Below are 13,821 nucleotides of genomic sequence, written 5' to 3' on the forward strand. Positions count from 1 at the left end.
TCAGCCTCTCAAATAGAGATGCATAGCTTGATTGAAATTCCTGCCCTGTATTGCCTTCTTGCAGCTTCTGAAACAAAGATGAGTAGCTACTTTACATCGCTTGTATCGCACCACACATTTGTACTACATTTATATTTATATTTGCATTTATTTATATACATATATATTTATTCAATGATGACATGTGAAAGCATGTGGCGATGCACGGGCCCAGTCAATGTCAGGGAGATGACGTTAGGACAGAAGCCCCAGTAGAGAGAGAAAGAGAAGTAGAGAGAGAGAGAGAGGTCAATATATCTCTTTATATTTATATTTATATAAATAGAGAGAGAGAGAGACACAGAGAGTTTTTAATGAAAGGCAATTGAAAATTTTTAAATATTTGCGTGTGTGTGCGCATGCGCGCACCGGTTGGTATGCATGTATATGTTTTTCACAAATTTTATTAAAATTCCTCAAAGTTTGAGATTTATAAATTAAACATTAAATTTTTTTAAAGGCAATCTATGATCGCAACTCTAATCAGACCTAGCAGAGCGGGTCTCTAGCCCATCATAGACGGGTCAAGTTACTCGTGATTTCTTGGAAATGCCTCATCAAGTGGCGGGCTGCGAGGGAGAGGCTCCCCAATTGATTTCCTTGAAATGCCTCCTTGAAGCATGTCAAGGTCCAAAGTATAATAGTCCTCCTTATATAATAGTCCAAAGTATAATAGTCCTCCTTATTATACCAAAGTGTGTGACATCCGAAGATTCCGAACCGTAGCCTAAGCTGATTGTGTGACATGCCTCCTTCAGGCATTTCCTTAAGGACTTCTACGTCCATACTTCACGGAGTCCAATTATTTTTTATCTCGAATTCTCAATCCTTTTAATCAAGCTCTCTGCCGAACATCCAATGCAGGCCGCACGTCCACCTTCATACAGAGTCCAAGCTTTTTTGGCTCCATCGTTCAAGAATCTGGCCATACGAATCTTGGATCGTGTATAGAAGGAGCACTCAGCACAACGTTCCTTCCACGCCCCTCTCTTTCACTTCCGACATAGATATGGACTCTGTCTGTGGCTGCAACTCTAGAAGCGTCATGCTGCATACATCGTCCTCCGCATCACATGCATTTCTCAAGCCGAATGTCCTCTTTACTGCTTCCGTGGGACGAAGTTTCGGCTCTCTTCTGCTGCTCCAAGGCCTGAGACCTTCCATCTCCGGTCACAAGCTTACGAATAATAGTCACGTGCCCTTGGTAATACACGCACGTATTACATCTGCTGCTGACGGTGACGCCTCCAATCTCACCAACTACAAACCTGTTACTGCTCTTGCAGGCCCCCTTACGACCCTGCATTTGCCTGCTCTCACTTGTGCTTTCCCAGTGATATGCCATTCGGCTTGTGATTCCATCATAGAACCGTGTAACGAGTGGATGTTTTCGTTGTTGACACCCCCACCATCCGACTCCCAGAAAGAGTTCTATCGTCGCTGCCAGTACCCTCGCGCCTGTTGTACTTCCTACCCATCCAGCCCTGACACCAACCGCATCATCCACATCGTCAAATTCTGGCTTTGGCTTTTCGTTTTCGACGATACCCTTGACCTGGCCAAAGACTTACCATGCGCTGAAGACCTCCTCGATCGTTTCTTCGCTGCGCTAGCGCATGAACCAATGCCTCCCTCCGATACGGCTGATCCGCGTGTGGCCCCGTTCATCGACGCTTTCTATCAGCTGTGGAAGGAGATGTGCGATGGCTACATGTCGGCGAAATTCCAAGCTCGTTTGGCCAGGACCGTACGGGAGTACGCTATTGCCGTCAAGGAAGAAACCAGGTGCAGGATGAAGGAATCCCAAGGATATCCTTCGGAACGGAATTCTTTTATGTCCAGCCGTGCGCTTACAGGCTTCATAGAACCATTTTGCGTTTTGGGTGAATACGCTTTGGGAATAGAGCTGCCCGACGACGTATTACAAAACCCCTCAATTCAGCAACTGCATGAAGCCACTGGCAATCACATGGTGTGGGTTAACGACCTTTTCTCGTTCAAAAAAGAATATCTCAGGGGGAACACATACAACTTCCTCTCGTTCATGGGCTTTCACTCGCATAAATCCATTAGCCTTCAACAATCTGTGGATGAATTGTGGAAGATGATCCAGGACGAAGAGCGTCGGTGTGTCCATCTCATAGAAGAAATCAAGAGCTCCGCCTTAGCAATCCAGCATCCTGACATTGTTAGGTATCTCGACTACGTGATAGCCACCCTGATGGTGGGCAATCTCTATTGGTCCACCTTCACAGCAAGGTATCAAGGCTACAATCCACTTGCTTGGAATACACCAACGTCCATAAGTCTCGAGCCGGACAGCTCCCTGCTGCAATATGATTTGAACTTTATGAAGTTTTAGATAATGTAATTAGGGATCATCAGAACAACCCATGTGGCCGGTCAAGGAACTTTTCACCAATCTCTATATAGTGAACTCTTACCAAACTAGGAAATTCATGGATTTTTGCTAGATAGAATTACTCATTTTATCCCCTGTATATAGAGAATTGTACTTCCTATATAGCTATCTAGGAAATGCCAATCCTTGTATAGAGAATGAAGCCTATAGATAACCTATATAGTCCCATCTAGGAAATATGAGTTTTGGAGAATGAAGTGGATTTCAAGTTTGCTATGTAGGGAATTGAATTTCCTATATAGCCCATGTATATTGCTATCTACGAAATGTGAGTTCCTATATGGAGAATAAAGTGGATTTCAAGTTTGTTGTGTGCATTTCCTATATAGCCCATGTATATTGCTATCTATGAAATGTGAGTTCCTATAAGGAGAATGAAGTAGGTTCTACAATTGGACTATATAAGAATTCTTTATCTAGCAAATTAGCAAGAATTTATATTTTTCTATACATTATCTACATATCGAATGAGCTGTTTATCTAGAAAATAAAAAAGAAGATTGTATTCTTTATGTAAGAAAATGTTTAAATTTTTTAATAAAAAATGAGCATTGAAAAAAAACCAATATGTATAGCATCTCTATATTCTCAAAATAAAAGGTGCCACATGGAGAGCAACGGATAGACCTCTCTTTGTGCTCTTAGCCCCTCCCACATGTCATGCAAATTTAATTTCATCATCCACTGAGCCATCTATGTGCTGCGCATCTAAACTATCGTCGTAAACCCACTCTATTGTCGAGAGCCAAGGCAACATTGTCTTGGGTTCTTAGAGTGAAGATTCTTTGTGTTTCTTGGCATAAAAAATCATAGGCGCTCGAGCTCTCGACAAATGCATTCCCCTCATCCACCATTCTCTCTATTTGCTCATCTGTTTGTAAACATCCATTCCTAGACTCTCCCCCCCTTTTCTCCTTTTTTGCTATCGATCATTAACGCATTTTCTAAATGTACTAAAGGCTAGAATGCAGATTCATGATCACTACAAGAAAACTAGGTAGAAATGGCAATAGGAGATGGCACACAATTTTCACTTTTGCCATTTATTATGTATGAAAAGGCAACCATTTGTCAAAGTGCCATATATTTGTAGAAATGGCAACCTTTTCTTGTTTGCCATTTTTTAGGAATAAATGGTAGCACAAAATGGCAACCATTTCTTGCATCATACATGCGTGTTAAAAGTATACATCATGTGCTTTTAGCATCTCTGTGTGTGTGTCTGATGGGTATCATACTTTGCAAAGGCCTTAATGAGAGTAACATAGTTTTGGTTGCAAATTTTGATGTGTATTACATATCATTTGGATACTTTGCATGGGCATGCATATTTTCACAATTCCTACCATGCATCGTGCATGAGTTTTAATGGTACACTTATAGAATATGTTGCACATTCCTAAATGAGAGTAACAACCTTGCGCTTGATAATTTTGATTTGGTTTGGATATCATTTACATGGACGTAGGGCATTCGTATAACCACACTTTGTACCTTGCATCATGCACCAATGCCAAAATCACGCATCATTGTGCTTCTACCATATGTGTGGGTGTCCAATGGGTATAGGACTTAATGATAATAATATCATTTTTCCTACAAATTTGATGTGGATTGGGTACCATTTGCATGGTGGTTGGGCATGCGTATTTCCATAATTTTTATCATGCATTGTGCTTGGGGTTAAAAATGTGCATCTGTATGCTTCTAGAATATATGCATGTGTTTTATGGGTATGATACTTTGCATAGGCCTTAATTAGAGTAATATACTCTCTCTTTTAAATTTTTATGTGGATCAAACTTTCAAATCTTTATGTGGATCAAATGTTATTTCCATTGTTGGCCTTGCATATTTCCACAATTCTTACCACTCATCATGGATGATTGTTACAAATAAGCTTCAGTCTGGTTCTAGCATATGTATATGTGTGTCCAATATATATGATACTTTGCAAAGGACTAGTAGTAGTAAAACCTTTTTCTTATAAATTTTGATGTGGATATGATATCATTTTCATGTTTAGGCACGTGTATTTTCACATTTCAGACCATGCACCATCCATCAGTGTGCTTCTAGCACATGTGTGTATATGCGATGGGTATGATACTTTAAACAGGACTTAACAAGAGCGAAGTTTTGGGTTGCAAAAGTAGTTGATGTGCAAAGAGATGACCAAGGGAGAGCTACAACATTTACAGCGGTATGGTATGAGCCAAAGGGCAAGAAGGAGAATATGGATAACAACACATTGTATACTAATTGTATAATGAAGGAGTGGGTCCCAAATGATGAAGCGGTCTCTCAAGTTTTGACGGAGACAATCATAGTGTCTTGGCATTCAAGGGCAAAGAAATCAAAGAAGTGCATGGGATATGAGGTAGAAGGAAAAATAAAAATACCATAGCAAACTATTTTGCATATACACGAATTTTTAAGGATGCTCGCCATGGAGGAAGTAGAAGGAGACAGTGCAAATGAAGAATGTCCATGATTAAAGCTTTGTATTGAAGTCCATTGAAGGATTTTATTTGGGTACTAGGCAAGAAGCCAATCCAAGACAATTATAATCAGAGTCATCACCTCCTATGTCAAATGAGAGTCAAAATATGCACTGGATGTCACCCAAGGGTCAAGGCTTACCAAGACAATAGGGAGTTAATGCAGATGGCACCTGGCAAGAGACTATCACATTGAGCAATAAGACAATGGGGAGTCAATGCACCCAAGGGGCAAGGCTTGGCAAGACATCTTGTGGGAGTTAATGCAGATGGCACCTATATTTTGCACTGGATGTCACCCAAGGGTCAAGGCTTGGCAAGACAATAGGGAGTTAATGTAGATGGCGCCTGGTAAGGGACTATCGCATTGAGCAATAAGACAATGGGGAGTCAATGCACCCAAGGGGCAAGGCTTGGCAAGATAAGTGGGAGTCAAATTATGTAGATGGCACCTAGCAAGGGACTATCGTGACATTGAGCAATAAGACAATGGGGAGTCAAATTATGCAGATGGCACGAATTGAGGCTCTTTAAGAGCAACAATTTAAATTGTAAACATATGTTCAATCTATATCATTTTGGATATAAAGACTCTAGCTAAGAGCAACATCTCTCAATGTAATCATATAATAATAGCTATAATTGCTATTATACCTCTTTGGTTCAATACAAAACTTGGGTCTTATGGCATCATGTCTTTTTTCTATTTATTAAAAGTTTTAAAAATTTTGTGCATATTGCGAGTGACAATGTTATTTTCATGAAATATTTAAGTCTCCTTTCATGGATTTATAAATTTATCACGTCAAGGAAAAATATTAAAAATAATTAAATTAACAAGTAACTTAGATATAGCTAGAATTTCTAATATAGGATTATTTCATATTCTTGCATGTTGGTGCAAAACTATAGATTGAAAAAATAATATTTTTATGTGAATATGATAGTGCCACAAAGTGAACTTTTGATTTGGGAAGAATATTTTCAGAAAGTAAAATTTTGATTTGGGAAGGATATTTTCACAAAGTAAAGTTTTCATTTGGGAAGGATTTTTGGGCTTCATCCAAAAACAACAGAAAAAGTCCAAAATTAATGAAATAGGTGTTTCTCGCATATTGACCTCAAACTCTGACATCACGTGTACATGTGATGTAGTGCCCTTGAAAATAGAATCCATCATGTCCACCATACCCTCGTCACATCATACATCCGAGAGACTATAGTCTTGCTCAAAGTGTGAAGGTATGTGTGCACCCTCGCCACCCTCAAGATTTTGTGTAAATATAAGATCTTGTCCCAAGGTTTCGTGTCATAATGGTATCCAATATTAATCACGAACTCAAATAGCATTGACTTACCGATGATCCATCACCACGTGCAACACCAATAGTGGGTACTAGTTCGGGCTCCTCCCCCACAACAAGACAAAGCACCTACAGACGCGCACACAAACACGTTTACTCAACTTAAAAAAAACTTACAGGCGTGTCTATTTGCACGTCTATTCACACATCTAGAGATCCGCGTCTAAAGGCTCATCTATATAGTAGACAGATGCACCTATAGATGTGCATATAGATGCGTAAATAGACGCTTTGCTAGAAAATTTAAAAAACATACAGACACATCGTTAAACGCGTTTATAGATGCATTTATAGATGCATTTGTAGACGTGCAAATAGATGCCCCTCGAAAAGACAGACACGTATATAGACGCGCCACATAATATTTTTTAAATTTGTGTTCTTGAACAGAATGCTGTGTATGTTGTGTATGCTATGTAGTTACAGGAATCCCATTTCCACATTGTGTAATTCAATTCTTATAGCCAACCACATTTTAATTAGCACTCTTGCAAGCATGTCTATAGCCGACAATTACAATTCCAAATAAAACATTACAACTCCAAAACGTTTAGTTCACAAGGCATTAATTGATAGAACGTTGCACAAGAAAATTGAAAGCCAAAAAAATAAAAAGAGTGTATATTAATTCATAGCTCAAAAAGTGCTTGTATGTACATATAGCATGAAGCTAAGCCAACATACAAAAATCCACATTCGACCTCATTGAAGATTCGATGAGCAAATAGCATGGAGCAGAATGCAAACGTGAGTACATTCTTATTTTCTCGCTAGCAATTATCAGCTTGTATTCTCAAAGTCGGTGGTAGGTGACCTTTTTCTGCATGTATATTGCGAATTGCCTTCATAATAGATGTTACAACTTGATTGCTATCATGTAGATGCAAGGAATCAATCCATATATCTACAAATAACTTAATTCCATGCACTAACACTCCACATAGATGTGTCTTTAGAAAGTGCTTTCCTTGTAATTTAGGTGGAGTGGCAACAAAATGAGGCAATGTTGTTGTATTCTGATCCATGCCATCTACAATAAGGCACATGTAGTCATCGAGATGCAAAATAGCTTGCTCCTTTCAAAATGCATATTTTTGTTTGGAATGTCGAATAAGGTCATGATGAGATTTTCGGTTTTTTTTGTATAATTCCCTTTGATTTGGACATGTTGCACTCTGAATCGCTTGCCTTAATCATCACAGACATTGCACTTTGACATTTTTTGCCTCCTTGGGATTTTAACATATCCAAAGTTCTTCTTCCAAAGAGTATACAAAGTATGAGAAGAAGCTACGGCATCCCCTCTTTGCCTTTGCTTTTCTGCAATAGAGTCAAATACTTTGAGCTTTGTCAAGCCCATTGGAAGGTGCATTTCAATGATCACGTCACCGTTAGGGAGTTTGGTAGATATATGGGGTTGAGGTAAAGCATTTTCATGTATGAAGTCTTGCAAAATTGTTGCTGCCCTGACAGTTGAGATTCTTGATTTGGACCTTCCTCTATTACCATGAATGCTAAATTTGTTGCCACCCTTTGCCTTGGTGATAAATCCCAATATGTACCATGGGATAATCCAGTAATATTGCGATATGCCTTATTGCAAATCCTTTTTCCATTTACGAGAGGTTTTACCTTTTGTCTTGAACTTAGCCTTTTATTGCCATTCTGAAGAAAGCAAGAGAGACTTGTGAGAAGGTATTCATTTCTTTCGCTTCCTCTTCTTTGCCACACGTGTCCTCTACATTCCCTGATGTCTGAAAGATCAATGAAGTGCATACATCTTCACTTGCAACATAGATATCCCAAGGCATTTAACATGTTCTCCTCCTTCATTACTCTCTTCCTCTTTGGTTGCTTTTGTGGATCTGCCTGGATTCACTTTCTCTTCATGCATATGTATGACCATTTTCATTCCTCGTGCACGTTGTTATCTGTATTTATGCACTTCTTCTCCTCACATTTGTTTGTAACCAAGCATCCATGATTGGTCATTGCATCCTTGTCCATATCACAATCAAAGTTAAATATTGAATAATCCTCTGTTGATCTCATCCTCGTTTTTAACATACTCTTAGGACCATTCAATGAATTCAATATTCTACAAGAGTATTGAGAACCTTAAAACTCTTCCACTCCTGAGAGAACATCACTCATTGGGACATCTTGCATGGCTTTCACAAATCCACAAGCTTGATTGACACCAGGTTTGTTAATATGCATGAACTCATCCACACTTGACAAGACATCGCTATTGAAACCTTTGCCCTTCTCACTGTGCAAGAATTCATCCACCCTAGATAAGGCTTCGCTTCTAAAATCATTTTGTTTCTCGGAACCAATGAACTCATCCACTCCAGATAAGATGTCACTTCTATAATTGAGTATATTGAAATCATCCACATTTGAAGTGATAGAGCCTGGCACATGGGCACGCTTTTTAGGTCCTTTGATATTGTAGTATACCTTGTCTTTATCATTGAAAACCATGTGCCTCTTTCTCATGTTTAAAAATTGCATGCTCCATCTCATATTCTTGCCTACTTTAGATCTCATTTGTAAAATGTTCCCTATAGTAAAATCCAAGGTGGTGCACTTTGTATTCTTGAGAATGTCTGTTGCATAAGTCTCATCTTTGTCCCATGCTATAAATGATTTGTTGGATGTATTGTAGGGCATAACATCTCCAAGTGTTTCCATATCTCCACATTTATACTTTAGTTGAACATGTGCGCTAAGAATCTTTGATATAGTAACTGCCACCTTATCTTCGCCAAGTCTTCGAAAGTGGCAAACTGAATTGGGATCACTATCATGGATTGTAGCAAATTCAGCTACTTCTCTTTTGCTACATAAAATCACATCCATCCCTGGAACAAAATCTATAGCCATCTCCTTTGTGAGAGTCCTTCACAAGCAAGCTGCAGTAGCAACAATTACATAAATATTAGTCTCTTTTTAATAATCTACTCATTTATTATAATTTTTGATTAGTACTTAATTTATTGGTGGGAGAAGATATCCGATCAAGTACTCATCAGATGGACATGCCAAGTTATCCTTTGCATGGTCGATCGAGCATTAAATACTATTTTTGCTCTAGTGTCATGCACATCCGTAAAAAAACACGAGCCTGCTAGGTATGTTATCCAATCAAGCACTTATGGGATGGGTGTGCCACTTTGCATGTAAGTCAGTTACACCTAGTTGAAGGTTTGTGCAAAGTATTATGCCCATCGGATATGCTTTGCATTGTCGATCAAGCATAAAACACCGTTTTTGCCTTAGTGTCATGCACAACCATGAAAAAACACGGGCCTAAGTGTGTTAATCAAACAAGTACTTATTGGATGGGGGCTCCACTTTTCACACAAGTCCATTTCCACTAGGTTGAGATGCATGAAAAGTATTGTCACCATCGGATATGCTTTGCATGGTCGATTACGCATTATACAACGTTCTTCCCATAGTGATATGCACATCTGCAAAAAAACACGCCCTTAGGTATGTTATCTGACCAAGTACTTATTGGATGGGTGTGCCTCTTTGACAAAATTTCAATACCACCTAGGTTAAGGCATAGGAAAAGTATTGTTCCCATCGGATATGCTTTGCATGGTCGATCGAGCATTAAATACTATTTTTGCTCTAGTGTCATGCACATCTATAAAAAAAACACGCTGCTAGGTATGCTATCCGATCAAGCACTTATGGGATGGGCGTGCCGCTTCGCATGTAAGTCAATTACACCTAGTTGAAGGTGTGTGCAAAGTATTGTGCCCATCGGATATGCTTTGCATTGTGCATCAAGCATAAAACACCGTTTTTGCCTTAGTGTCATGCAAAACCACATAAATACACAGCCCTAGGTGTGTTATTCAAACAAGTACTTATTGGATGGGGGCTCCACTTTGCACGCAAGTCCGTTTCAACTATGTTGAGGTGCGTGCAAAGTATTGTCAGCATCGGATATGCTTTGCATGGTCCATCACACATTAGACACTATTTTTTCCCGAGTGATATGCACATTCACAAAAAAACATGCCCTTAGGTGTGTTATCTGACCAAGAACTTATCGAATGGGTGTGCCTCTTTGAGAACATTCCAATACCACCTAAGATGAGGCATAAAAAAAGTGTTGTGTCCATCGGATATCCTTTGCATGATCGATCGAGCAATAAATACTATTTTTGCTCTAGTGTCATGCACATCCATAAAAAAACACGCTGCTAGGTATGTTATCCGATCAAGCACTTATGGGATGGGAGTGCCACTTTGCATGTAAGTCAATTCCACCTATTTGAAGGTGTGTGCAAAGTATTGTGCCCATTGGAGATGCTTTGCATTGTCGATCAAGCATAAAACACCGTTTTTGCCTTAGTGTCATGCACAACCATGAAAAAACATGGTGCTAAGTGTGTTAATCAAAGAAGTACTTATCAGATGGGATGGGGGCTCCAGTTTGCACGCAAGTCCATTTCAACTAGGTTGAGATGCGTGCAAAGTATTGTCACCATCGGATATGCTCTGCATGGTCGATTACGCATTATACAATGTTTTTCCCGTAGTGATATGCACAACCGCAAAAAAACATGCCCTTAGGTATGTTATCTGACCAAGTACTTATTGGATGGATGTGCCTCTTTGAGAACATTTCAGTATCACGGTCCTAAGTGAGTTAATCAAACAAGTACTTATTGGATGGGGGCTCCAATTTGCACACAAGTCCATTTCAACTACGTTCAGATGCGTGCAAAATATTGTCACCATTGGATATGCTCTACATGGTCGATTACACATTATACAACGTTTTTCCCATAGTGATATGCACATCCACAAAAAAACATGCACTTAGGTATGTTATCTGACCAAGTACTTATCGGATGGATGTGCCTCTTTAAGAACATTTTAATACCACCTAGGTTAAGGCGTAGGAAAAGTATTGTGGCCATCAGATATGCTTTGCATGGTCGATCGAGCATTAAATGCCATTTTTGCCTTAGTGTCATGCACAAAGTAATTGTCCGTTTCTGCGATCACGGATCAGGACCTCAAAGTTCAATTCGATAAGAATGGTGCACAGATTTTGAATCTTCAAGGGAAGGTTGTTGGTAAAGGTACAGGGCACAACCACATCTACGAACTCTCAGCTTTCAGTGCTCGAGCCGATGTGAAAAACACTAAGCTATGGCAAGTGTGTTAATCAAACAAGTAACTTATTGGATGGGGGCTCCAGTTTGCATGCAAGTCCGTTTTAACTACATTCAGATGCGTGCAAAGTATTGTCACCATTGGATATGCTCTACATGGTCGATTACACATTATACAACGTTTTTCCCATAGTGATATGCACATCCGCAAAAAAACACGCCCTTAGGTATGTTATCTGACCAAGTACTTATCGGATGGATGTGCCTCTTTAAGAACATTTCAATACCACCTAGGTTAATGCGTAGGAAAAGTATTGTGCCCATCAGATATGCTTTGCATGGTCGATCGAGCATTAAATACCATTTTTGCCTTAGTGTCATGCACATCCGTAAAAAAGCACGCTGTTAGGTGTGTTATCCAATCAACTACTTATGCGATGGGAATGCCACTTTGCATGTAAGTAAATTACACTTAGTTGAAGGTGTGTGCAAGGTATTGTGCCCATCGGATATGCTTTGCATTGTCGATCAAGCATAAAACACCATTTTTGCCTTAGTGTCATGCACAACCATATAAAAACACAGCCGTAGGTGTGTTATTCAAACAAGTACTTATCGGATGGGGGATCCACTTTGTACGCAAGTCCGTTTCAACTATGTTGAGGTGCGTGCAAAGTATTGTCACCATCGGATATGATTTGCATGGTCGATCATGCATTATACACCGTTTTTTCCCTAGTGGTATGCACATCTGCAAAAAAACACGCCCTTAGGAGTGTTATCTGACCAAGTACTTATCGGATGGGTGTGCCACTTTGAGAACATTTCAATACCACCTAGGTTGAGGCATACAAAAAGTTTTGTGCCCATCGGATATCCTTTGCATGGTCGATCGAGCATTAAATACTATTTTTTCTCTAGTGTCATGCACATCCGTAAAAAAACATGCTGCTAGGTATGTTATCCGATCAAGCACTTCTGGGATGGGAGTTCCACTTTGCATGTAGGTCAATTCCACCTAGATGAAGGTGTGTGCAAAGTATTGTGCCCATCGGATATGCTTTGCATTGTCGATCAAGCATAAAACACCGTTTTTGCCTTAGTGTTCTGCACAACCATGAAAAAACATGGTCCTAAGTGTGTTAATCAAACAAGTACTTATTGGATGGGGGCTCTAGTTTGCATGAAAGTCTGTTTCAACTAGGTTGAGATATGTGCAAAGTATTGTCATCATTGGATATGCTCTGCATGGTCGATTACGCATTATACAACGTTTTTCCCGTAGTGATATGCACATCCGCAAAAAAACATGCCGTTAGGTATGTTATGTGACAAACTACTTATCGGATGGGTGTGCCTCTTTGAGAACGTTTCAATACCACCTAGCTTAAGGTGTAGGAAAAGTATTGTGCCCATCGAATATGCTTTGCATGGTCGATCGAGCATTAAATATCATTTTTGCCTTAGTGTCATGCACATTCGTAAAAAAACATGCTGCTAGGTGTGTTATTCGATCAAGTACTTATGCGATGGGAATGCCACTTTGCATGTAAGTCAATTCCACCTAGTCGAAGGTGTGTGCAAAGTATTGTGCCCATCGGATATGCTTTGCATTGTCGATCAAGCATAAAACGCCGTTTTTGCCTTTGTGTCATGCACAACCATATAAAAACACGGCCGTAGGGGTGTTATTCAAATAAGTACTTATCGGATGGGGGCTCCACTTTGCATGCAAGTTTGTTTCAACTACGTTGAGGTGCGTGCAAAGTATTATCACTATCGGATATGCTTTGCATGGTCGATCACGCATTAATCATCATTTTTTCCCTAGTGATATGGACATCTGCAAAAAAACACGCCATTAGGTGTGTTATCTGACCAAGTACTTATCAGATGGGTGTGCCTCATTGAGAACATTTCAATACCACCTAGGTTGAGGTGTACAAAAAGTGTTGTGCCCATCGGATATCCTTTGCATGGTCGATCGAGCACTTATGGGATGGGCGTGCCACTTTGCATGTAAGTCAATTTCACCTAGTTTAAGGTGTGTGCAAAGTATTGTGCCCATCAGATATGCTTTGCATTGTCGATCAAGCATAAAACACCGTTTTTGCCTTAGTGTCATGCACAACCATGAAAAAACACGGTCCTAGGTGTGTTATTCAAACAAGTACTTATCGGATGGGGGCTCCACTTTGCAAGCAAGTCCGTTTCAACTACGCTGAGGTGCGTGAAAAGTATTGTCACCATCGGATATGCTTTGCATGGTCGATCACGCATTATACACCATTTTTTCTCGAGTGATATGCACATCCGCAAAAAAACACGCCCTTAGGTGTGTTATCTGA

General features: G+C 39.7%; 1 protein-coding gene across 1 annotated transcript; it reads left to right on the plus strand.

Annotated features, from left to right (window-relative positions):
- Positions 1-1,084: 1,084 nt before the first annotated feature.
- LOC147894992 (microbial Terpene synthase-like protein 13) lies at positions 1,085-2,401 on the plus strand. Its single transcript, XM_087384282.1, has one exon. It carries the CDS (start codon positions 1,085-1,087, stop codon positions 2,399-2,401), a length of 1,317 nt encoding a protein of 438 aa, XP_087240408.1.
- The last annotated feature ends 11,420 nt before the right edge of the window (positions 2,402-13,821 follow it).

This window comes from Dipteris shenzhenensis, chromosome 13 (assembly GCF_047967505.1).
Source record: "Dipteris shenzhenensis isolate YYH24624 ecotype China chromosome 13, Dip_SZ_1.0, whole genome shotgun sequence".
Lineage (NCBI taxonomy): Eukaryota > Viridiplantae > Streptophyta > Polypodiopsida > Gleicheniales > Dipteridaceae > Dipteris > Dipteris shenzhenensis.